The sequence below is a fragment of the Apteryx mantelli genome, chromosome 4 (genome assembly GCF_036417845.1).
Source record: "Apteryx mantelli isolate bAptMan1 chromosome 4, bAptMan1.hap1, whole genome shotgun sequence".
NCBI classification, from domain to species: Eukaryota; Metazoa; Chordata; class Aves; order Apterygiformes; family Apterygidae; genus Apteryx; species Apteryx mantelli.
Window position 1 is genome coordinate 45,292,494 of NC_089981.1, and position 25,636 is coordinate 45,318,129.

General features: G+C 43.3%; 1 protein-coding gene across 7 annotated transcripts in view; it reads right to left on the bottom strand.

The window, feature by feature from the left end:
• Window positions 1-374: 374 nt before the first annotated feature.
• The window catches only part of NR1H3 (nuclear receptor subfamily 1 group H member 3), a 29,420-nt gene continuing 4,158 nt past the window's right edge, over window positions 375-25,636 (bottom strand). For 5 of the 7 annotated variants that reach the window (XM_067296371.1, XM_067296368.1, XM_067296370.1 and 2 more), the window contains 8 exons: window positions 13,050-13,293; window positions 10,128-10,394; window positions 7,203-7,411; window positions 6,753-6,932; window positions 6,228-6,327; window positions 3,618-3,731; window positions 2,700-2,794; window positions 375-2,284 (listed from right to left, as the gene is read on the bottom strand). In XM_067296371.1, the coding sequence (XP_067152472.1) occupies window positions 2,138-2,284; window positions 2,700-2,794; window positions 3,618-3,731; window positions 6,228-6,327; window positions 6,753-6,932; window positions 7,203-7,411; window positions 10,128-10,394; window positions 13,050-13,167 (1,230 nt within the window). In that variant the 5' untranslated portion in view covers window positions 13,168-13,293 and the 3' untranslated portion in view covers window positions 375-2,137. Of the gene's footprint in view, window positions 2,285-2,699; window positions 2,795-3,617; window positions 3,732-6,227; window positions 6,328-6,752; window positions 6,933-7,202; window positions 7,412-10,127; window positions 10,395-13,049; window positions 13,294-21,220; window positions 21,376-25,636 lie in introns of those variants that run through there. The other 2 variants (XM_013959471.2, XM_067296372.1) reach the window with 2 other exon arrangements.

A 25,636-nucleotide genomic window follows, 5' to 3' on the forward strand; every position in this document is an offset into this window, starting at 1 on the left:
TTCAATTTTGTTGAGCCTATGTTTTGTTGAGGCTATGCAGAAAATGGAGTGGACCACATGGAACAAAAGGGTTAAATTCTGAAAGTAGCTGTACAAATCAAGATGGAATATGCATGCATAATGCGTGGTCTTCATAACGTACACTTAATCCACTTCACCTGTTTGCCAACTATGGCACACAGCAAGGTGCACAGCAAGGTAAAAATCTCACACTAGAGGTTGAACGAAACTGCCTGGAGTTGCACTGTTATTTCTCTTTTTCTACTTCCTGCCTCTTCCCTACCGATATCCTGACTGTCTTATTAGCTTGGAGTTTGTTAAATCAAGAGCTTATTCCACCTTCCCCCGGTCTAATGATGGCACATCAGAGAATGTCAGAATTCTGTATTAGGCTTTATTCTTTTATATAAACATTAACATTTCTCAAACAGATTAGTTAAAAATACAGATTTAAACAAGAAATTTTGCAATTGCAATGAGTTATAAAAAACAACAGATTATTTTACAGATTGTTACAAGTGCTTTACAAAGGTGCAGAGTGAAGGCCAGTGGCAGGGGACCAACCTCAAGTGCAAAATGGACACAATACCCTCACCACGGGCATAGCGTTCAGATACACAGCCAAAAAAAAAAAAAAAAAAAAAAGAGCCATGTGAACCTAGGCTCTTGGGATGCTCACCAGGCAAGCAAACACAGACCCCTATGAGAGAGAAGACTCATGAGACCAAGCTACCAGGATACTTAAGGTTACATCTCTGAGATCAGCCACAAGATGTTGTTTCTTGGAAAATAAGGAACATATTTTTGCAACAGTATATTTCTCTTCTGTCAGACAAAATATTGCTGTAAATCCTACAATACTTATGGATGTGAATACTTAAGAACTTAGGGCATAAAACCAGTGCGGATTCTCACTGTACCCGAAGTGGAGAAGAAAGGATACAGGACCCAAGTGTCCTTCTAGAGCAGTCGGCACTCCTCATACAGCAAGGACCTCCATATCCCAATTGCTAAGTACCTTGGAAAGACTTTGGCATAAGGAAGAAGATGCAAGCAGATCTGGTTACACTCAACATTCCTGCAGCCCATGATCTGAGAATTGTGTAGCCCATAGCTTAGGCAATGCCCATACTTCACTAAATGCAGCACGTCCTCTCTCCTTGGCTGATACATCTTCACACTCTCCTTGGAACACATGCCACATGCTCCAAATTCTCGGAAGTTTTTGAGATCCTTCCACCACACCTACCTTGCCTAGGTACCAGTCCTTCCAAACTTCTTCTCTTCCACCCCAAATATAAAATCTATATCCTGATTTTTTGAAGTGCAGTTTTCCAGCTGTTAGCAAATCAAAGGTAAAGTGAACTGGCTGAGAATCAGCATAAGATAAAGTGGTGATGCATTATATAAAAATCCACTACTTTATGCCTGATATCTTTCTGATGTACAAATGTTCTCTACCCAGAGGGCCTCCATGTTAGATAAAGGAGGCTACACATTCCAGGAAGCCTCTTTCCAAAGGAGGGCCAGAATGGAAGGGCAACTCTAGAGATGAAGTCTCACAATAAAGAAATAACAGCAGCTACTTCTCTGGGAATCTTTGCAGAGGGCAGCACATAAGAGATTTTACTTATAGGAAACCCAGTGAAACCCCTAGAACATCCACATTGACTTCCCTGAGCTCCTCAGATTCAGGTACACTGGGGACCCTGCAGAAGCCTTTTGAGCTGGGTTACTCTCAATAGAGAGGTTTTGGCAAGTTCCTGCAAATTCACTTTCATAATCAACAAGAGAGGAAAGGATCAGTGGGCAAATCCCCAGGACATGCTTAGAAAAGAGAAAGAGACTCTGAAGAGAGAGGTGTATGTGTATACGGGGAGGGTCTTCATTTCTACCGTTTTCAGATGTTTCATGTTATCCATTTGGGGTGTGGGCACTACATCGAAACCAACCCCCCATCTGATCTACCCCAGCTGCCTCCTACATAGTCTCATGACATCACTGAAACCCCAGGCCCATCACTCCCTGCACTGCCTAGACCAGAGTTCAGTGCCTTGGAGAGGGGAGGCTGGCTTCTCGTTAGCAAAGGCTGGGAGATGGTGTTATGCCGACACATCAGTGCCCTGGGAGCGTGCGGTCACTCATGCACATCCCAGATTTCTGAGAGCAGGGGAGGGAGTTTCTTGTCCTGCAGCCGAAGGGCAAACACCTGTTCAGAGTGGACGCTACTTAGTGTCCGAAGACTGACCAGCTTCATTAACATCCGTGGAAACATCAGGTGGTCCTGCAGGGTCACACAGAAAGACAGCTCTTAGTAAATCCACACCAAAACTTTGCTAAAACAAACAAAAAACACACATAAATGCTGGATGATGCATTGTAAACACAGTCATAACTTTGTCTAAAACCAGCATCCTTCAGGAGATGGAAGTGTGAAGGAAGGAACAGGAACACTATACCATGCCCCAAAACTCCAGATTCCAGACTTTCCAAGCCGGCTAAACTATGGAACATGACACAGGACAGTGACATCTCACAGATCATCCATTTACAGCTGCTACCATGCAGTCACAAAAGAATACAGCATGAGGGTACAGATGGCAAGAGAACTGCTACAAGCAGTACTGCAGGAACTGTGGCTGCATAAGCACAAAAATCAGTTTGCATCACTCCCCAGGATGTTCAAGTCAGGCACTTACATTTGGTCTGTTGATGCAAATGTAAGAATGAAGGGCTTCCACATAGGTGTGCTGCAGCCTCTCCACCAGGGACTGGTCCTGCACATTTGGTCGGTCTACCAAAAAGCAGGTTAGAAGTGAGCAGGCTCCCACAGGCAGCCTCGCTTGAGGCTAACCCCACTCCCTCAGTATGCTCCTTCCCCAAAACCTCATCTAGCATTCACCCAGTACAGCCAGGAGAGTCATCCAGGACTGCAGCAGTTTTGTCATGTCAGTTTTCTGTAACTGTTATTTCTAAGTCATGTTCACTGAATATGGTGAGTCTGATCTGAATCATACAGAGGTAGGAGGTTACAGAGACCAGACAGCACTGTCGAAACATATTTGGTCTCGTGTTCCTGTCCCAGAGAAGATGAGAAGCTGCAATTATTCAGAAAGGGATAGGACAGTTTCTCCAGCAGCTAAGCCAGTGGGAAAACAGTAACAACGAAAAAAATTTTTGATCTTTCAGACTACAAGACACAGAAAACAGAAGCAAAGAGGAGAGGCAGCTTCTTTGCAAAGCCCTTTCCTGGCCCAGAGCTATACTGGTCTCACATCCAAAATATTTTTAGTTGACCACTAGATGTCACTCATGTCGCATGACCTGCATCACACCAGAAAATGGAAAGCACAGTAAAGGGACAGTAAAATAGCAATTTCTAAATGAGGAAGATTAATATTGGCAGATTTGGTATACACTTTTTCATGAGCAGGAAGTCTGCCTTCCTGTGGAGGTGGCACTAGAAGATTCAGAGTATAATGAGCAAAAGTAGTAATATGCTCCTTATCCCCAGATCCTATACCGTTACTCCTCTTCAGCCTGTGACCTTTCTTAACTCTGTTTTCTTTACCCCACAACTCAGTGCTGCAACTCTTCAGTCCCCCCTGGCTTTTTACCTGCAGAGAAAATGTTGATGGCGATTAAAAGTGCATATTCAGCATCGTTGAGCTGTAGCTCATTCATTCCCTTTGAGAACTCAAAGATGGGGTTAATGAACTCAAATTGCAGACCTGCAACAAACAGAGGAGAAGAGGGTGAGGGTCAGCAATGGCATTTGTCTCCTGCCTCTCTCACTCACAGAATAAGCTATCAGAAACCCACTGCAATAGATCAGGGAGTGCAGAGGAAACACCCCTACATTATGTGCCAAGTACAGCTGAAACCTCCCTTCATGATATACCACCACCGGAGAGCAACGGTAACAGTGGGTGAGGAGTCAGGTCCTAAACATAAAATGATACTAGTTCTAGGTCTTCTGAGAGCCTTAAATGTCCCACAGCACATTAACAGGCAATAGCTAAAAGGAAACGACATCAATTCTGTGATGTCTGTCAAAAAGTCAGAAGCCCACTAGTAGGAAACCTATACTTTCCACTCTCACACCATCATCTCCTTAAAATCTGTCAGCCCTCATGCTTTCAAAGAAAGTTTTAATCCCATGCTCCAGATTCAGCTGAAGCCTGTCTGCGCTGAAAAATATAGTTCCAGGAGGTCTGAAATATCCCATTCTTTTAGCTCCAAAAGTCGGGGGAGCTGAGGCAGTGTGACTTAGACCTTCAATCACCTTTTTGATAAACGCAGTCTGGCAAAAGTGCATTGACATTTATTCTGTCATAGCATACAGAGGCTAATGCCACATCAGGTTTCTTTGTGCTACGAGCTGTACAAATATGCTGAAAATTTTAAACCCTTCCCCAAAAACAGGGCCTTGCATTTCTCATTTCCTGCAGTACAACTGCATCAGAGAAGAAAGAACAAGACAGAGGGAATCTCTCTGGTTGCCTGCTTTTTGCCTCCCTAAAAACCTGAGGAAGACTGCCAGGAAGTGTCGAGGAGAAAAAGTACTTATTAAAACTTGGAGAAAAAAAAAAAAAAAAAACCCAAGTTCAGTCCCCTACAGTTTTGATCCCACATCATGAGAATCTGACCATTACAGTTTGAAAGTGCAGTGAGTGGCAGGCTAGGGCAGTATGTTCACAGAAGGCCATCAGTGGCCTGGAGGGCTCGAGCATCCTCAGCTTGTCTGTGGCAGGTAAAATGAATGACCATGGTTGAGCCCATGAAGCTTATGAACCACCCCAGCCTTCTGCTATTAGAATGCACTGGGTTTGGTTCCTCCCTCCCTCCCTTCCTCCCTCTCATAGCTACATGATCCCTAAGCAACACGATTCCTACCACTCCCTTCCACTTATCCTAGTACTTCAACTGTTTCTCCCCTCAGACTCCTTCTACAGCTCTTACTTATTCCCAGGGTTTGCAATGAGCCTTTGAGTCAGGTGAGGGAAGCATCAGCTGCTGGGGAAAAAAACAAAGAGAAGTGGAAAAGAAAAGGAGGAATAGCCAGTAGCTTAAAAGTAGCAGCCCTCCAAATCAATTCCCAGTGGGCAAGCCTAAAGACTGTCCTAAACAGAAACCTTGACAATAAGACCCATGGGGCTGAAACCTAATTCTTCCAGCCTAGTCATTACGTACAGTGAGACTGGAAGAAACAACTCACATAAGCTGCCACTCTTCTCCTATTTCATATGGACTCTCAGTCAACCATATGAACACTAAAGCTCAGCAAGCCCTGACAAACAAGCAGAGAGTCATATTGCTGGGCCAGATTAAGATGCTTACAAGGGCCAGTGTCAGGAATTCCTGGGTATACTTGGATGGGAAATCTTAAGTAAAGGCCATCCCAAGCATAAACAGTTAAATAGCTACCCAAGGAATCAAAAAATCACATGAAAGACGGCCAAAGTCTTGTTTTCAGAAATGCTGAAGACACATACTTCCTGTTACTTCTGAAATTATGGATACTCATTGCTCCTGGAAAAAAAGGCTTCAGAAATCCTATCATCATTGATCATCATATACTGAGCTAATGACAGGTCCACAGCATTCCGCAGGGATCTTCAGTGCACAGTACAGACTTCATATCAACTGAAACGCAATCATGATAAAGTCATCACTCAGAGAATGCATCTACATTACCAAGTGCTACAGTGCAAAGGGGAGAAGACTGGGGTTTGATTTGCTGTGATCCGATACGTCTCTAAGACCACATACCTGCATCAGATCTTTACCAGCAAGGAAGCTCCCCCCTGCTGCTATCCCTGGGTGCACACCATGCATGCATAGACAGCTAACGGCTGGAGCACCTGCACCACAAGCAGGGCACCCCAGAGAGTGACCCAGTGCATGACTTCAACCTTGGCTCTACCAGCAACCTGGGGTGCACTCAAGCGCATACTGTAAGACTCCAGTCTTCTATACAGCAAGATTCCCATGCTGTAAGAATCCAAATTTTCCTAAGCAAGTTCACACCTTGAAAGACGTGAACTGAGCCAGTATCACATGTTAAAAGCAAACAAGGTCTGCAGGGAACATTGGTCTGGTCTTGTTCTAAACCTCTCACCTAATTTCCACTCTAAATCCCCATATGCTATCTCAGCGGCCCACAAAGAAAAGGATGAAAGAACATGAGATACAGGGAAGGAAGAAACACCTGTCTAAAGCACCACCTGCTTTGGCGAAGTCATCCCGATTATAGCTCAGGTCCTTGAGAAACGTGATGCTCTCAATCTCTGGATTGTAGCGTCGAGACGTCTCCAACAACATCACCTGAAACCGGAGGCCAGGGATATACTTGACTTGAATACAGTAAAAAACATTACAACATTGATAATTTGCTGAGGGCTAGAGCATTCACTGGAAAAAAACAAGCCAAGCCAAACCAAACCAAACAACAAAACCCAAACATGTTTCTTTCGCTCAGAATGCTTCAGAATTCCAAGGCAAATTCTGCTGCATCCTTTGCAGTGTCTGCTCCTGGGAAGGGGAATACCTGCTCACCACTACCAGGGCTCCTTCCCCATTCTCCTCAGCAGTCCTTTACCAGAATCATCTGGCACTGGAGTAATGGTCCCATAGCTGAGGTTCTTTCAGTGTGTCACCCAGAAAAGTGGATGGAGCTAGTTCTCGAGGTGGGTTCTCCAAATGTTTTCCTCTCTGCTACACTATGTACTGTGGGGGAGCCAAACTCTCACCTCTATGGTAGATGTCTTCAATAAAGCAATCTGATCTTCCCTGGTGAGCTCCAGAAAGCCGGGCAGTTGCTTGGCAAAGTCCACAATCTCTTGCACAGAGATAATTGCAAGTTCTGTAAAGTGAGCAAAACGCTGCTGCCTTGCTTCACGGTTATTAGGGTCAGGAACCTGGGGCCATGGCTGTGGGGATGGGAAGAGACACAGAGTGGAGACAGTGTATATATGTGAAAGATGGAGAGAAGGAAGAAAGATGGGGATGCAAAAGATGAAGTGAACAGAGAAAGAAAATGACTGAGACACACTGGAAACTCATCCTTTGCTATTCTTTACAGAACTTCAGCCTACAGATCCAATTCTTCAAGCATCTCCCTTCTCCCACATGCTTTGCTCACAACCTCGAGTCCCCAAACTTCACTTTTCTTATTTTGGGTCCACTGGTAGAGGTTTTACCGTCACTTTGAGCCTGTCTGTGAATGAGCGCTGGTTGCACTGCTGCTGAGCGGCCACAAGCTTCTCTATCATGCTCAACTGTTCAGGCGTCAGCTTGTGGGAAGGGCTTGGCGGATGCGGAGGGTTTGGACGCACCACAACTGTCCGAGCCTGATCATCTTCCTGCTTCTTCAGTTTCTTCAGCCGGATCTGCTCTTCAGACAAAACATCTAAAAGGAGGAATAGTCAGAGAGAAGCATGATATCAGAGTGCAGTGGAAACCAAACTAAACACGGGGTAGCATGTTGTGGATAGAGAGGCAGGGTTTACAGCTGCCTGTATCTGGCATATCAGAGTGTACATGATATGGACAGCAGGCAGCTATACTTATTGTTTGCTCTTTTTCCCTCTTTAAGGTTTTTCATTGCCTTTTTTGAAATGGTACTGTCCTGCAAAATGATCACAAAGGACAGAAGCTCCCTTCATGCTGCCTTGCAAATGTCAGAAAGGCAATAGCAGCTTCTCCCATTAAGCAAGTCCCCAAAAGGTAATGTCATAACAGATTCCAAATGGTACCCTCTTTGCATGTCACAGTGTGTGCATTACATTTTATACTGTCCTATTGCATTGTCTTTTTTTGATATTGCTCTATTAACAGCTTGTATCATTTCACGTTCCTCTTAAGAGGTCAGAGTCAGTACTGGATGGAGTTGGAGCTTGAAAGGACAATCCTCCAGACAGCTGTGCTGCAGCAGAGTGTAAAGAAGTAACATAAAGCAAGATGGATAATAAAAGAATAGATTTGTATAAATCTTACTGAGGAGGAACGCAAGTCCTTCTGGAGTAGGGCTGGAAGTCATCTTCAGTCATGAAGTTAAAGGGTCATGGCCACTTAGATGTAACTTTGTAAGGTGTAAAACAACTCAGAAGTACGCGTTGTGAAAAATCTTACTGGACCAACTGCTCATGAGTTAATTTAAATACAAAAACCTGTTGAAGGCCTGTAACTAAGTTAACTGGACTGAAGAATTCAATGATTTGAATTTAGAAGAGGTTTGTTATTAAGTCAAAGCTGCAAGAACTATCTGAAATTTGTATCAAAAAAAAGGGGGGGGGGGAGTATCAGACCTACCTGGATTATAGAATTATCTTCAAGAAAATCATCCTACCAGTTAGTGATGAATGAACAAAAAGCAGAAAAGGAACTGACTGGCAAAGAAAACTATATCTTCAAGAAAAAACAGATAACGAAAGAAAGCTTGACCTTGCAAACAAGATTAAAAAGACACTAAAAGATTCTTTGGACATTTTTTATACAAAGGTAACAAGGAAACATGGCTGCTACACAGAAAAGCAGGCCCCAAAATTGAACAAATATATTCTTGCACTTCTTAAAAGAATCACATTAGATATGAAGGCAAGAACTGGAGAGCCACAGTGAAAATGAGTTCTGAAATGGAAATTTAAATACACAGGATTGGAGGGAAAGCCAAAGAACATAACACGTTCAGGCTGAGAGTAATCTTCATCCCAGACTTCCAACAGGGACGGCGCGTGTGTGCATGCACACGCACACACAAACACACAGAGTCACAATTCAAACAGCAAAGGCATTCAATACAATTACCAAGTTAGAGGGAAATCTGTAAGACCGGGGAATGCCAGTCACAGTACTAGTCTTAAGTAGGGAAGGAAGTGATCCATGCAATTACAGTCCCTCATCTTACGGCTCAGACACACAAAAGAATTTACAGCTCAGTAACAAGTCACCAGGTATCAGTGCACCTCGGGAACTGCCTATGTACAAGCTCCTACAACATGGTAAATGCAAAGCAATCTGAGTTCACTCAGTTTTCCATGGAGGAATTTTTTAACCTCATGGTGCACACTGGCTCAAGAACATATATAAACTGGCCATGAGTAACTTCAGTCCGGGAATTAGAAGAATGTTTCTAACAATTAGTAAAAGGAAGCTCTGGAATGTCTTTCCAAGTGGAACAGCTGGGGAGGGAAAAAAGTCCTCAATTTCTGTCAAGATTAACAAGGCAAATTTACAGTGGGGATTACAGTGTCTGCAAGAATTGCCAATCCATTGATAATGACACAGATTCCCTCTGGCCTAATTTTCCTACGTTGAATTGTACCCTCTCTCTTCACCATGAGATGATGAGTAAACATTGAAACACACTGAAGCTCTCTGGAAACTACTTGCAACAGAAAAGTAGCAAAGTGGATAGGTAGCCTTGCTATGCAGCTTTTCAAATAAATGTGTTTTATAGCTCTCTGGAGCAGGGGAAAATGGAGCAAAGGCAGCATCTGCAACGCTGCTCCAAACCAGTGTGATACTGATTACATATGTTAAGTGTGCCATGTTTCACAAAAAAACTGAATGGCATGTTTCCTTGATGCAGCTCAGTGGGGCATCATTTGTTTTACAGAAGTATATTAATAAAGATGTTTTTAAAATACACTGTGTTCATCATTGCTCTGGGTGTTGAATGCCAGGAAGGAGACTTCACATAGGATTTACATTAGCTGAGGATCTACTTGGTCAGCTTTGGCCAGCAAAGGGCTGAAACCCGGATGCCTTGCCAGGGGAGGGCTGTCCCTGATACGTGAGCAGAAGCACTGTGGTACATCCAGAAACGGCAGCTTCATGGTTCATGCAAGAAAAATAACTGGGATTATTCCTAGGAATACAGTGGGGCTGTAGCTCTTGGCAGATCAGTGTCATTCCACTTACAGCCCCACCTCTCCACTTAATCCCTACTGAGCCCTCAGCGACTTGCCACTTACATTCCAGCATGCAGCCTGCACAGCTCACACGTGACCCTCACAAGTGCGCACACTGCCCCCTTCCTTACACCCCGTGGCCCCCAGCCCACTCCCACGTGCCTCCTGTCCCAGCACCATGGTGCTCCTGCCAGCACCATTTCCCACACTCACACTGCTCCCGCATGCCTGCCTCCTGGCACTTGCGCAGCCGGCACTCCTGACACTTGCGGCGCATGTACATGTCCATTTCGCACTTGCCACCGTTCTTGCAGACATACTGTGCACCCTTGATGACACTGCGGCGGAAGAAGCCCTTGCAGCCTTCACAGCTCAGCACGTTGTAGTGGAAGCCTGAGGCCTTGTCTCCACACACACTGCACACTTCATTTCCCAGCATCTTAGGGGCTGGACCCTTCTTCCGCTTCAGGGGGGGATTTTCTACAGAGAGGAACAATAACAAAAGAAAAAAAACACACACGAGGAAAGTATGGTGTTTGCAGCTGATTGCCACATTTCTTAGAATGACTGATATCCTCCCTCAACCCACTACCTCCCAAACACACGGATAAACAGATCCATCCTCCCATTTCACAGACTCCCCTTCTGGGCAAGCATATTATCTGCTGTGACAAACAACTATTGCCATAGTTGAAACAGTTTCATTTCAAACATATAAGCAGATACAGTTTCAGATTTTTTCAGCCCCCAAATAGGCTGAAAGCTGAAACGTTCAAGTCAGATGTTCTTCTGTACTTCCATCAATGGGAGTGACAGTCAGCAACATGAGAAAGGGCTGCAAGAAAGTTGAGCTGAAAGCCCAGGCTGCCCAGAAAATCAGTTTATTTAAAATTCATCTCCAGTGCTCTTACTTCTATTCTCTGCCATACTCTCATACACAAGGATAAAGAAATATGGTTCAGCAGCCAAGCATCACAGAAAAACAGTGCTGAAAATTGTGATACTACAGAAAGCAGACTGAATAGGCAATCCCCATAAATGGAAAACTTGGAGAAACTGTCAAGATAGAGGAAAGCAATTTTGTGGGCTTAGGGGCAAAAAGCAGGTGAGCAGCACATGGCAGAAGCTCTATGAATCTTTGGAACCCTGAAGCAACCACGTCTTCTTCAAGAACAGCGCTCCCCACTCCTAAAACTAAAGCGCTCTCACACTGACAGTTCATTTATTAAACCTTTTTATGCCATTTGAAACATAAGACCTTCACTACTGTCTTACATTTTAGAGGGAGCACATCTCACTTCTTCCTATGTCATTCTGATGGATCTTAATTCTGTCACCTGCTGTATGTTTTGGAAACATCTTTGGTCTGCTCTGACATGTCTCACCTTAAGAATTCTAGTGAAATGCTTGCTTATGTTATTGTGTATTCCCTCCCCTGAATGTGTCAGCCATCTCTATTTTCATTCTATTAGTTCTAGCCATGTTGACATCTGACATGTCCTTCTGCACAGCTCATCATGCATGTTCTTTTTTTTTTCTTTGTGTCTGTCTGATGTTATGAATTTTTCTGTGGTAGCTGTTCATAAAGAATACAAGCAGCACGATCTTGATTAAGTCTCTAGATTATGTTTAGATATGCCTGGAGAGTCTTTATGATGGAGTTAATTTACAGGGTTTGGTTTGGAGGACAAGGCTGCTGTGTTTCCTGAGCGGCAACAGGGTTACAATGGCATGTCTGATTTTCATACTTCTGGTTTTAATACTTCTATCATTTCTCTCAGCTTTGTTTCCTATTCTGCTAACATACCTGAAATGGTAAACAGTGAGAAAGGTTTAGGTCAGTCTTAGAAATTACTAGTACTGTTCTTCACTGCATATTGGTTTTCAGAGTCTTAAGTATCTTGGTGTTGATTTTCAATCCCATTGACTTTACAGACGTCTGGAGGTCATTCACTTTGGCCTGCACATCTCATTGCAGATTGGACAGCAGGAAAATGCCATCAGAAAGGTTAAGTCTCTGATATTCCCCTCTCTTGTTCTACTGTATTTCTCTTCACACAATCTATTACCAAGAAAAAATTATGCAATGCCTACAGTTATTTGAATGACTTTTTTTGCCATTACATACATATTAACTGGCATCCTAACTTTGCAGAAGCCCTGAATGATGTTCACATATTTCTGAAGGACAGCAGGGTAGCTTAAAGACTTCCACAGGATGGATCTGTCCCGCGCAAAACAAATTTTTTAGCTGTCTTAAAAAGTTACAAAGAAGTCTGATTACCATTCCCATCATTGTTTTAATGGAGACAGAGAAGCTTATTCTTTGATCTATGCAAATTGTTCTCCATCTCTGAACAATAACAATTCAAGTTATATAGCTTCTTATTGTAATTTTCTGTAGTTAGATAAAGATAAGACATAGAAATAATTTGAGATGCATCAAGCCTGAATGCCATTTCTATACCTTTGGATCTCATTAGAGTCTTTCTTCTTTAGTAGACCCAATATTTAATCATTTTTTCACATTTTGCCATTTTTTTCCCTTGTGCCTTTTATAATACATTTACCATTTTTTCTTCTTTTATTTTCCTCAAATCTGCCTTAAGGTCTTTTATTGGGAGTTTTTCTGAACTGATATCTCTTCACCTTTGAACCACTTTCTCCATTTCTACTGCATTGATGGGTCCTAGTTCAATGTTCAAATTATCTATTCTTCCTAAATCAAGGACGGGCAATTGTCTGTTTAACAACTGGCTAAATTTATTTTTTAATATCTTCATTAAGTTGCTGATACTATGCCAGATGCATTACTTGGGCTTCGTTTTTCTTCCTGTTACCTGTCCAGTGGTGATATATTGTGTCTTCTTACAGTTTGAATGTACAGGATTCTGTGCATCAACTGCAATTATGCCCATAAAATCTCAATTCTCTTTCCTGATACTCTTTTAACTTCAGTTCTTTGTGGCAGACTGCTCTTGAAGTGTGATTCTGGTGCCTGTCTTCTTTTAGGCCTGGGTGCCTCAAGTGTAGCAGAACTCACTCTACAGTTCTGCTAAATATTGATTCTGTTTGCAGCTGAAAGAAAACATAATCCTTTTAGCTTGCGTGGATTTAGTACACATTTTTCAATACCTGCATGCTCAGGGGGGTTGTCTGAGCCAGGGAAGAGTGAAAGCCCTTCCTCCTCCATCTCAAACACACTTGCCACTCGCTTCCCATGATCCTGTGTGGTGAGTTGAGTGGGACCCATGGAGGCCACACAGGAAGGGCTCACTATAACCTCATCGCTGCAGCATTGTTACTGATGAGCAAGGGGCTGCAGGCGTCTTCAAGGTCTTTAGTTTCTCTCTGCTACTGAAAGTCAGAAAGGAAACACCTGTGGAGAAAAACATATACATATGAGCAAGAGTTCAACTACTGAGACTATTAACTCCCAAAGTCTATTAAGAGCCACATTACAAGCAAGCTTCAAGATTTTGTTTCCTTATTTATCAGGAGGGACAATTAACTGTATTTTGTCAAACTTTATTGACTTGAAACAAAATATTTTAACAAACTATGGTACAAGATTAGCACACCCAGATATAAAACTGTCTGTTTGTTGCCAGAATATTTATCAAAGCAGGATAAGTTTTCATTACTGCTTACCAGTCCCCACCAGGGAACTTCAGCCCTAACCTCTCCAAGTGTGCAAGAGGGAAATTCCACACTTTACAACCGGCAGCCTTTGTTGAAGCTTCCAGTAACAAATTGCTCATTGCTGCCAGTTGTGATAGGTCTTGTGGCATGTACTGCAGAGCCCACAGACCATCCTAAAGGACAATTTTGATACAATGAAAACTTGACCATTTGAGCTCAGGACTGGAAGCCTGCCACGCTCTGAAAGAGAGAAGGGGACAAAAGGCTATGCAGCAGCCCAGCTATAAAAGCATCAGGTGCCCAGGGACGTGCATCACACTCCACAGTGCTTACTGGGAAGAGGCAGAGGACCACAGCCCTAAGCCCCTTCTTCCCTTCTGGGTACTCAGACTAGGCAGTGCAACTTTTCTGAAATGGCAAAGACAAAGAAAAAAGCAATACTTCTACAAACCGCCCCCTCACAGTACTTGAAGAGCAACAGTCATCAAGTATAAATACAGTCATACTGTCAAGCCTGCTGGGTTCCTGCCATATCCCATTGTACTGTGGCAGATAATAGATGCAGGTGTTAAAATCACAGAGCATATTAATTCACATGACCTTTGCAAACACAGCCTCAGACTGGAATATGGACAGTGTCAAGAATTCAGAGCTCCCTTCCCTTCCCTTTCGTGCACACAGCCACTGAATCACTGAAGAACAGACTGCCCAGAATAAACGCAATGGCAACAAACGTGAAAAATCAAACTGGCAGCAAGTAAGAAATCCTAACGTGGAAGATTGCAACCTAACAGATCTGAATTGCAACAAATGCAAAGAGATTCCCAGCTCTCAAAGGAACAATGTGAATATCACAACTGACTTAAAAAAAAAAAAAAAAAAAAAAAAAAAAAGCATCTTCATAGTAAATCCTGCAGCAACTGAAGGCCTCAGAAAGGTACAGAATGACAGCTGGAGATGGGAACTTGAATGAAACAAACTCAAACCTGCTGTTTTTTCTTAATCCCATGTAGTCTCCTCACTGATGCAGATATCAGATGTCTCTGGGCATGTCTGAGTGTGAAACACAAAGCTACGCGTACTGACTGAGTGCATCTCCACATTCCTTTAAACCACGCAAAAGATTCATTCAGACATTAATTACTGTGAAGAATGAAACACTACCAGCAGTACTGCAGTGCTTTTTCAAAGCATAAGTTTGAATCTCCAGCTGAGGGACTGAATGATGGTGCTCCGGCCCTGCTGCCTCCAAGTCAGTCAGTGACCCAGTCCCATCTCAGCCCAGCCACGAGTTGCGAAAACAAAGGTACAGGGTACAGGCTGATGGGATTTCAAAACTATCATCCACACACAACCACAACTGACATTGCAAGAGTGAAACTTGCTGTCAGAAGGACATCTGGAGCCCAAAGAGGAGTTTCTAAGGAAGAGACTACAGACTTCCTGGCTATGTGTGACTAGTCTGCAGTCACCAGTAGAGAGGGGAGTATAAATATGTGCACACTCCCAGGACATAGCAAGGGGTAAGGCGTATCAGCCACTATCCTCGTGCTCTGAAACCAACCCACATGTTTCTACTTCATGCACCAGCCTCTACCCTTCCCAAAACAGAATGGGCCAGCTCAGAGCAGAGAAGACTCAAGGCCTTTCCTAAGACACAGCACTTTTTAGTTTTGTAGATCCAGTAATAGTTTCAGGTTGTGGACAACTGACCTAACTGCAAACAGTAGCAGTCTAGTGCTAAGTAAGAAAACTAAACAAGCATTTTATCCAAAGGCACACAGATGAGAGGCTGTATGACTAGACCAGGGGTCAGTTTGCACAGAAATTTAGGAGAGATGTTTTCAAATGGACAAAAATCTTGGGTTTTGTATTAAAAATCATGTTATTAGAGGTTTACCTGTCCCTATTTGCACCACCTTTTCAACTGAAGATGGAGAAGGATGATGCAAGCTGTACCTGCAAGAGGGAACGCTGTCTTCTTGATATAATCTGCTGTGCTGCCTCCACTGCCTGTCTCAACTCTCACTGTAAGTTTTAGAAACCAGAGCTGGCCAAATGACAAAAGATGGGGCAATCTCTTCTCTCAAATGCAGCATCTAGAACAGAGGAACCTGGTGAGCAGACAGACTGTAATGAGGAAGCAAATATAGATGAAAGGCTGAAGGAAGCAATTCTCTGTCAGCCTTTGTCACATCTCAAATGAGACACTGAGCGCTTCTGAAAATTGTTGCTATCAGTTTCTCCCTGCTTCTTTTCTTCCCCCTCTCTTCCTTTTCTGAAACAACTGAACAACCCAGAGACCAATGGTCTCAAGATCAGCACTCTTACAACAGAAAATACTGTAACAGAGACTAGAGGTGGCAGCCCTGGCTCTTGCAGCTCATGCTAACTGTCCAGAAACCTTCACTATCTCCTCCAGCAATGGCCTTGTCTCACCCTGTATCCTCATTTCAGAGTCCTAATCCAGCCCCAGCTGAAGCACTTTGCAGCCTGTCTGCATCAGAAGAGACCTTCCATGTGTGTACATGTGTTAACATGACTGTGCTCACGTGTCAACATCTGTGTCAACAGCACTGTGCCTTTGCGTGTGGGCCTAACAAACTCACTGTCAATGAACACATGCATCTGACAGAAAAGGCTGCCTTTCAGAGATACTTAAAACAGAGAAATAATTTTGCATTTTGGCATCTAAATATGTTCTGATATGCAATACACACACCAGCATCCAGCCTGAACCCACCTCTGAAAACTGGGGTCAAAACAGTGAGCAAGGGTCTCCATTGAAATCTAAATGCACAGTTTGCATACAAGTGATGCTGCTTCAGGTAACAAAAGCTGGCCGCAGATCTAAATAGCTGAGAAAAAAAAATGGGTTGAAGGACTGACATTTTACAGGACCCTATGGCACTAGCAAAAAATAAAGCACCCTCAAGATACACCACCGTTCCAATTCTTTCATAAGGACTGACTGGTATTTTGTGACTTAGTGCTCTTCCCTACACCTTCTGCAGCATAGCAATTAGAATATTTTCACAGACTTCCCCAAAGAACTCAGCTCTACATTAGAGTTGTCTCAGAGGAACAAAAGGTTATTCCCAGCTCCTGTTGGTTCATTCCTTCTTCTTGCTGTCTGCATCATCATATTTCTCAGGAAATGCTGAAGATGCTAGTGTTAGAGGGTGAAAGTATGTAAATGATAGGTTTCAATTACGATAACATCAAAAAAGCCACTTGTATCTTTCAGGGCAGAAAAATAAGTCTAGGTAAATATGTCACTTAGAAAATAAAATGAGATTGCGTGAGAAAACAGTTAAAATTTGTGAGGAAAAATAATCAACTCCAGATTGTCAATGAGAGGGACAAAACATGAAAATGCAAGGTGTGCAAAGCAGTACATGAGGCTGGTATAAACAGTAATTTTGAACTGTATGTTTACTAAGAAGGGAAAGAACTGTTCTGTAACTCTCAAGGAACAGAGACTAGCTCTGTGCCCCAGCCATAAATCCCTCTGTACACAGAAGTGCAGAGACCCTGTTTGGAATCACATAATCCATTTTGATCCCTCAGAAGCATAAAGACATCCACAAAGTGGAAGGAGTTTGCAAGTCACCATCGGTCTCGAGCTGACAAAAAAAGTTGCAGCCTCCTGATTGCTTTCATTCTCTGCTACCAAACTAAGCTTCAACTGATCACAACCAGTTGCCTAAGCACACAGCGTTGGCCCGTGAGCCTCACAAGCTGTTGCCACCTCCACCAACTATGCAGAAGAGTCTTGCCAGTTACTTCTGACTCTGCAGCCTGCTCCTCGGGGATGGGCAGCCATGTTTTGGTCTCTTGCCTCCAAGTTAAGGTTCTTATTCCCACCTCTGCCTCTCTAGCTGTGAGTTTTAGAGCTCCCCTCCTCCTACCCTGGCCCTTATTCCTGCTGCTGGCCACCTCCCTTATCAGTCTCCCGTGACTTTGCAGAGTTTTGGCATGGCCTTTGCCCATGCTTTTGCCTCTTCCTTTGGATTGCTGCCTCCCTGAGCTTGCCTGGGTTCTCACTGCAGCACCCAACTTTTATTGCAAAGACTTCCTTTGGGCTGTGCCTCCATCCTTGGCTTTAGTTTGGCCTCAACATACAGCATGACATCTCCTACCCTGCTCAGGTATGGATGCCATAGCAGTGGTCAGAGAACAGCAAAGAAAGTGACTAACAACTGAACAGACTAAAATAAACAAGAGTGTACAACTTGGTTAAAAGAGTACAGGGAAGAGAAGCAGGAAGGCATAAAAATAGTGTATAAAGAGGGGGAAGGTGTTATTCTGAAAGACAGTACAACTAAGAGAAAGAAAGAAACTGAGCAGGGGAAAGTTAGGCCATCACAGAAAAACACCCTAATGGTGAGTGCTGGGAGACTGGGGAGTAGTGTCTGTAATTTTCCTTCCAAAATCAGACTTATACTACACCAAAGGCGCAAAGAGGGCTGCAGACATTTATGAATCTGAAGCCGATATGACTAACATACTCTTGACATACGGAGAATATGCTATTATAAATGAACAATGACAGCAACAGAAATTCCAAGTCAGTTCCATTCTACCCCAGGCAAGAAGGAATAAAGGACTGAAGCAAAAGAGAAGTTTCTCTCTGCTGTAGATTAGCTAGCAAAGCGAGTTATGGTCATAAGGCACAACTGTACTACATGAAACAGAATACAATAATCCAAGGCAAAATCAGCCAAAGGATATTTGCTTTGTTCCACATCAAAAAGCAGACTCATTCCTTGTCTATGATCATCAGAGCATAGGATTTGTTCCCTTCCTAGAAAGCCTGTGGATATCCCCCTGTTTTGGTAACAGTCCTTTCCAAATTGCCTATCAGATGAAGAGAGAATGTGCTGACTCCAATCCCACCCAAGAACCTACAAGCTCTGCAAAGGAACCCCTCACCCCAACAGTAATTGTTCTGCAAAAAGAAATTGGTTCTTCTGTTCACATGCCTCATCCAGCAGCAAATTCTCCCTCCCCTCTCACCTGTCTCTCTCTTTCTTTGTCTGTCAAAGGCTGAGGTTTTGCCTTTGCCTTCACCTCTTGGTTTCTACCTGATCAAAGGGTGCCATGGCAATTGAAGGAGCAAGGGGAAAAGGGAGTATGCATGTGACTGCTTTCAGTTCACGTAAGATCCTGAAATGGGCTGTGCCTTTCTGCTTCCTCCCTCCCTCTCTCTGGACTGCCAGATGTCCTTGGTCCTGCAACTGAAAGGAGGAGAAAGGAGAAGAGGTTACTAGAGTTCATTCACACTGCACACAGGGCTCTCTCTGCCTCTTTTCCTGTTTGCATGGAAGTATCAGTCCCTTTGACGGAGGGAGGGAGGGAGGGAGGGACGGACAACACAATGGTAAAAGAGGACAGACTTTTTACCAGTTAATTAATGGGAATGAATGAATAAAAGGTGAGGTCCAGACTGAGGTGGTCTTGTTGACATGAAATTCCTCTAAAGGCCGTCAACACAAGGTCTCCTGGACTTGGGAGGGCAGCACAAGCCAGGCCTGGGTAACAAGTTCCTTCTACTCTTCCTAGGCTTTTTACTGCACTGTCACCTCAGTTTTTGAGCCTCTGGTTAATCTAGAGCATAACTACCTGAGGAATGGAAAAAAACAGGGCATGCTCTGGGACACAGCAAGGAAGATGTTATAGCAATAGCATCCCCCATCTGCCCTCCAAGCTATCTTATAGAATGACAAGTCATCCTTCATCATCTCTGTCCAACAAGCTGAGCTGAGAAGCCAGAGTCCCGCCATGGGAGCAGGCAGAGCCCAACCACTTCTGAGCAACACCGAGTCCTGCAGCACCTGCGGGGAAGAGCATGAGCAGAACTTGCCGTTTGTAGGTGAATCACAGTAATCCTTAACGTTTAGCTCTGAATCCAGCTCATCGCCATCAGCACTGCTATCAGCACTGACCTTTGGATGGCAGGAAGCACAATTGGGGCTTTGACAGGGGCTTCAAACAGGAAAAATCCTGTCTGTGCTCCTCCCAGGAAGATGAAACACACAGAGCAGAGCAGCTGCCCCTTCCTCCTAACAGAGAGGCAAAGGGCAGCTCTGTGCAGCTCCATGGGAGGAAGGCGAGAGGAGGGTAACCAGTCTGCAACCTTGTCTATAGAAGAATATGTTTGTCAGCATTAGCTATAATAGCAAATTCTCCCTACAGGAATGCACTGCACAATGGCAACAGCATTCTTTCACCCGTACCACTCACACAATTTCCCCAAACAAATTAACCTGCCTGATCAGTAAGACTTCTTTATTTTTTCTTTGCACATCTAACTGTATCTGTGCAAAGGTGGTTTTGGTTTGTGTTTGTTTTTTTCCTAGGGCACCTCTGTTGGCCAATGGGGCAATGCTTTCATGCTCCTAACCACACCACCAGACCAAAAAAAACCACCCCAAAACAAAAAAACACTCCACACATGAAAAATGTTCAAGAAACCTAGAAAAATCTCTACTGTGAAATAATCTCCTAATCAGCAAGACCACAGCCTGCAAAAATGAAGTTGAGATGTTAACAGTTCACTAGTCCTGCTGCTGATCTGCTCTTACACATCATAAGTGCAGTGAGAGCTCATCAAATCCTACTTGAAAGTTGAAAATGAGAACTGGCCCCACCTTAGCTTCCTTATAAATGCCACTGCATGGCAGCATAGAAAACATGCCCAGAGAATCTGTTTCTTTCTGGATTCTTTCTCTAGCTTCATTCAGCCATCAGTACCTTGTTCTACACGATTATACATAGCTAGCCAAAATGCAATAGCCAGCCATCCTTTTCAATAATGGTTTTAAGACCCAGAGTTTCCTTAGTCTTCTCAAAGAGCACAGATGAAAAGAGACAGGAAATACCCATCAGTGTCATCTATACAGGAGGTAATGGCAGTCAGTAACTGGCAAGGGACAAAAAGGCTGTTTTTAAGATGGGGCTTTCATAGAAGTAAAAAAAGAGTTAGCGATGCCTCTCCCCTCAATCACTGTGAAGAACTACGGGCACAGAACACAAGAAAATCCTATCTCAGATCCTACATTCCTTCTTTACAACCCTCAGTCCTACAGATTTTACATCCTTGCTTCAGAGAATACACGCCTGACTCGTGGTGGATTTGAGATGCCATCCCGATGGCATCTCCAAACTGGAGAGAGATCAGAACAGAAGAAAAGCAAGGATGAATATCCAAAGTAACATCCTGACAGGCAAGATGCCAGGGAAAAGGGTCAAACCCTGTCCCTGGCCAATAAGAAAATCCACTATATTATACCTACAAAAACAGCACTGCAGGTTTTTGTCCTGCACGGTTCTATGTGGAAAATGGTAATACTACACAATAATACAAAGTACTGTTTACCTGATGGCCTCCTTAGAAATAATTTAATCTCCACCAAACTCTACAAAGTCAAGGAATAAAATTTCATGACCTGTGCCTATGCTAGCCAAGTGCTTTCCACATGTAGCATCAAGAAAAAAGGAAATCTGCTCAGCTTCCCCCAGTTGTCTCAGTCCCTCTGTTCAACATTGGCATCACAAACTGCTGTTGACTCCTCTGAGCAGGAGCACACCCCAGCCCACTGTCAGTATCCAACTACTACTAAAAGAGAGAGCAGCAATAAGAAACAGCAGTGTTTTTTTACCAGAGAGACACGATGTCAAAGGGCAGGTAACATCCCCAAAGCTGTAAGATGAATCACAGTAGAGCCAGAAGAAAGAGAACTGAGAAGCCCTCAGCTCCTAGACCCTCATCCAGACCACCTTCTCTTTTGAACTGGTCTTCTCCATCTTCTATCATCTATGAAATAAAAGAGCATGAAGAACAGGAGGCAAAAGAGGAAAGAGTAGAATAAAGGAGAGGACATGGCTGTTTACTGTACAGCCATTTGTTTGTTTTTCTGATCCTCCTTTCCTCCCACCCAAGAGTACTTTCATCAGCAAGCTGCATATCACCATAACTGAAACAGGATTGTTTCTGGGAAACAGCCTTTTTATAAATGTATCTATATAGCACTTAGTATCCAAGCACCATCCCACCTAAAAGCATCAATCAAAAATACTATTGCTCACAGGCAAGAGAGAAATTCAGTACTGGATTGCAAAACAGGCAGGAAACTCATTAAGATTCCCTTAAGGGCAGTCGGGGAAAAGTACCAATGCCCATTCATAGAAATATCATCCCTAGATGTAGCACAGAGGTTACAAAGAAATGACAATACTGCAGAAATACCTATATAAAGAATAAATCAGATGGATACTGGAATTGGATTTTAAATTGCTTCAAAGAAAATAAGCTCGACTTTTCTACATTTTAGTCTATTCCCTGCACATCTACTACCTGGAATTTATTTTGGCAGGTTTCACAAACACTACTCATAGAAGAACTGGAGAAGAGAAGCAAGGATTCCCATCCTGCAGCAGTAGAATTATGTATCCAAAACTAGAAGAGCAAGAAGACTGCAGGAGAGCAAGAAGAGAGATTAGAAGAGCTGCCAGGAAACACAGAGTAAAGACTAGCGTACTAGTAGGGGTACAGGTCAGAAGAAAAGATTATTAAGAGTTCTGTGCAAGGTAAACTTGCCCTGCTTTTGACTTTACTATTCTGGATTCTGGCCTGCATGGTCTGTCCATTTCTGCTCTGAGGGTCATTCCAACTGAACATTTAAAAGGTACAATAACAGAAGAATAAGGAGAAGAGATTTTTTGGCTGTGTAAATCCACACAATGAAAGTTAAGAGGGGAGGGTTAAAGGTCTGAGAATGAGAGAAAGAGGATCTGTGTGACAGGAAGGGAGCATGTGAGAGGGCGTGTGACAGTCTGTGCAGCAGAATGTGTGTGTGTAGATCTCATTCCCTCTGAGGCTCTGGTCCAAGTGTGGAGCTGAACTTTCTGCAGACTTTGTCCTGCCAAGTCATGTTCCCTTCTCACACTGCCTGACATCACCACAAATACTCAGCTGGAAAACAGTCCAGAGCCGGACAGAGTCTGCTGCTCAAATGCCAGCCAGTGAAATGGCTGCACTCACAGCACACCCACCAGATGGGAAAGCAGAGCCTCTGACTCCCGCAGGTTATCTCCAAACACCCAGGACACCTCATCCCTATCCATCCAGAAAGAGCCCCCACAAGGCACAAAGAGATTTAAGGTGCTAACAGACAAATGCTTTTTTATGGTCCAGACAGTACAGTTGAGAACAGATTAGGAAGTCTACACAAAAGCTCTAACAGGAAAAAAAACAAAGAATACAGTTATGAGATTACCAGGGTTTGTCACAAGCAACCTACTGCTAGGAGCCCAGGTCCTTCCCAACTCCTGACCAATCTGGCCACAAGGAGAAGGAAACCAATAGCAGGATTCACACATGACCACAGAAGAATCACGAGCCAGGGGTTCTGCAAAGACTAATGCTCAGGCAGAGTCTGTATGAAGCAAGTAGGAGCTGTAAAATATTATACTGCCAGAGAGCTCAGCACCTGACTTCTCAGAATTAACTGCAAACCCAAGATCAGTGCTGGAAAATGTGAGCGCGAGTATGACTGTGTGGGCAGGCAATGGAGTTAAGCCAACAGGTATCTGGATCTCCTATTCTGATCGTCCTATCAGGAGAGAAGGGTGGGGATGGCCTGCTGTTTCTGGGACACTGCAAAAGGCACCACCCAGAGCAAGTATCAGGGAGTACCAGTTGGAGACAATACTAAAACAAGGGAGGACAAAGTCTTCAGGGTTGCTTACTGTATTCTCCTGAGCCTTCACTCCCAACTTGCTGCAAGAAGCAGCATGACAGAAAGCGCTCTCCAAGTGCAGGTCAGAGGGGGAGCAATTTGTGTTTTCCTCGAGCAAAGGTTTCTCTTTTCTCCACTCCTGTTCTATTTCTATGATATCAAATAGCAACTTGACAGCTTTCTGGAGACCAAGGGAAATTTTTTCTCCAGTCCCACATAACCCAGGAAGGTTATCCTCCTCTCCTCAGACACACTTAGATACAGGAGCTACATTATATGATTTAAGCTCATCACTATTTTGTATTTTAAAACACTCCTCACAACAGCAGTTCACTCTTCCTTTGCTGAGGAAGGGGACCTGGCACCTTCCTTAAAGGTCTAGCAGTGCAACTTTGCCCAGCAGTGTGCCATATGGACAAACCCCTAAATCGCAGCCTTAGGGCTTCCTATCCAGACCCTGCAGACGCCCAAGTCTGTGTCCCTCACCAGTTACAAAGACAAAAGCTATCTGCTGGACTTCCTCCTGACCCTTTCACAGAGACCAAAATATTATTCCTCCCCTACAGACAATGGCCAAGGGTGGGAAGCGGTCAATCAGCAGAAGACTGAAATCGCAGCATTTGTATTTGAAGGCAGGACAACAGCTTCTTTCCCTCTCCAAGCACACAGCCGCAAAAGCTGTCCAGCCTCGGTGGCAGTACTCGTGCAAGCCGAGGCATGCTGGCAAGAAGGGCTGACCACAGGATAGCAAGAGGGTGAGTGTGTGTGTGTGCGCGTACACATGTGTGTTGTGTACACATGCATGTCAAGGCAAGTGCGATCACAGCAAGTCTCCAAGACTGTTACAGTACAACTTCACGTGCCCACAAACACTTGCACATGGGTTCCTGCTGGTAGGTGCTCAAGAAGCCACTGCGTGTGCACACCTACGCCTACGTAGAACAGGGAAACTCCTAGGGGGGCTGCCATATTTCTGCATGTATGTCCCTGGCAACACAGATACACCATGGAGCTATTTCAGAAGCCTGCCTCTTTGCCCTCATTTCATAAGAATCTTAAATAGACTATTTAAATTCTAAACATTTTTATTTAAATAGGATTTTACACACTTCAAAATTACCCTCACTAAATTTATTTTCTAAGACAATGACAATTTATGGTAAGGCCTAAAATAATCATTTAAACAAACAAACAAAACCCTATCCAAGTAGCACATGGTCCTGGGAAACGTTTAAGGAACATAACTGCTAAACTCAGGGAAGTCATGAAGTCCACAGAATCAGAATTCATTGAAATATTAATCACATCTCTCTTAAAAGGGCAGAAAGACTAGTTTCTTCAGTTCAATCATTTAGTTTGGTTTGCCTGAAGCTGAGAAGAAAAAAAAAGACTAAAAGTTGCAGGGGGGATTTGTTTCTCTCTTCCAATCTATGAATAAAAACAAGACAAGAGAGGATAAGTTATGCTCATTCAAAGATCTGAAAGGACATGATGACCAAAAACAAACAGTTCATTTTGCTAAGCATAGATAACTACCTGGTTAAAATAAATCAGTTAGTTTTAATGGCACACACTCCAGTACGCATATTTTCTCTTACCTATCCAGTGCTTTATTATAGTTCAACTATAAAAAGTTATTTTTGAATATTTTTAAACTTGACCTTTTATTTAAATGCAGCTTTGCACCAGTCAAAGAAAAATTATTCATCTAGTAAATATAAATGACCATTTTCTAATGCAAACATTTATTGTGATATAATAGCATAAATAAACGTATGTAGATATACTGTATCATCCTGTTTAGCAGGAAGTAGTAATGAATTAACCTAACCAGTTAGAATAAACCTTGCTCTCAGGAAAATATCAAATGCAAAACAAGGCTTAAATGAATTATTTAAATCACCAATTTTAATAATGATTTAAATCAGCAAGTGGGAAGTCTTGATTTAAACCAATTAACCTTGTTTTTTTTCATAGTCGTGCTAGGATCTGCCATTCAAGACTGCTCCTCTTTCTTGAGGGAGCGGGAGGATATAACCTCTAAGTCCAGCTCATTTCAAGAAGTTTTACAAGTGCATTTCCCATTATTTTTTTAAAACCTTAAAACAAAATAGAAAACCTTACATGTTGAGAGACACCTACTCTCTTGTCAATCATCTGCTTTAGCAATCAGCCTGCTACTCGCCTAACATCTTTTATTTACATCCTACAGAGGTTTCTACATGCATATAACACAACTTGTCTCTGCAGCACAGCTTTGAAATCCCTTCAATCCTCTCATCCCATGAGATAGTTCTACTTAATCCTGTAGACACCAGTTATGGTCTGTTCAAAATG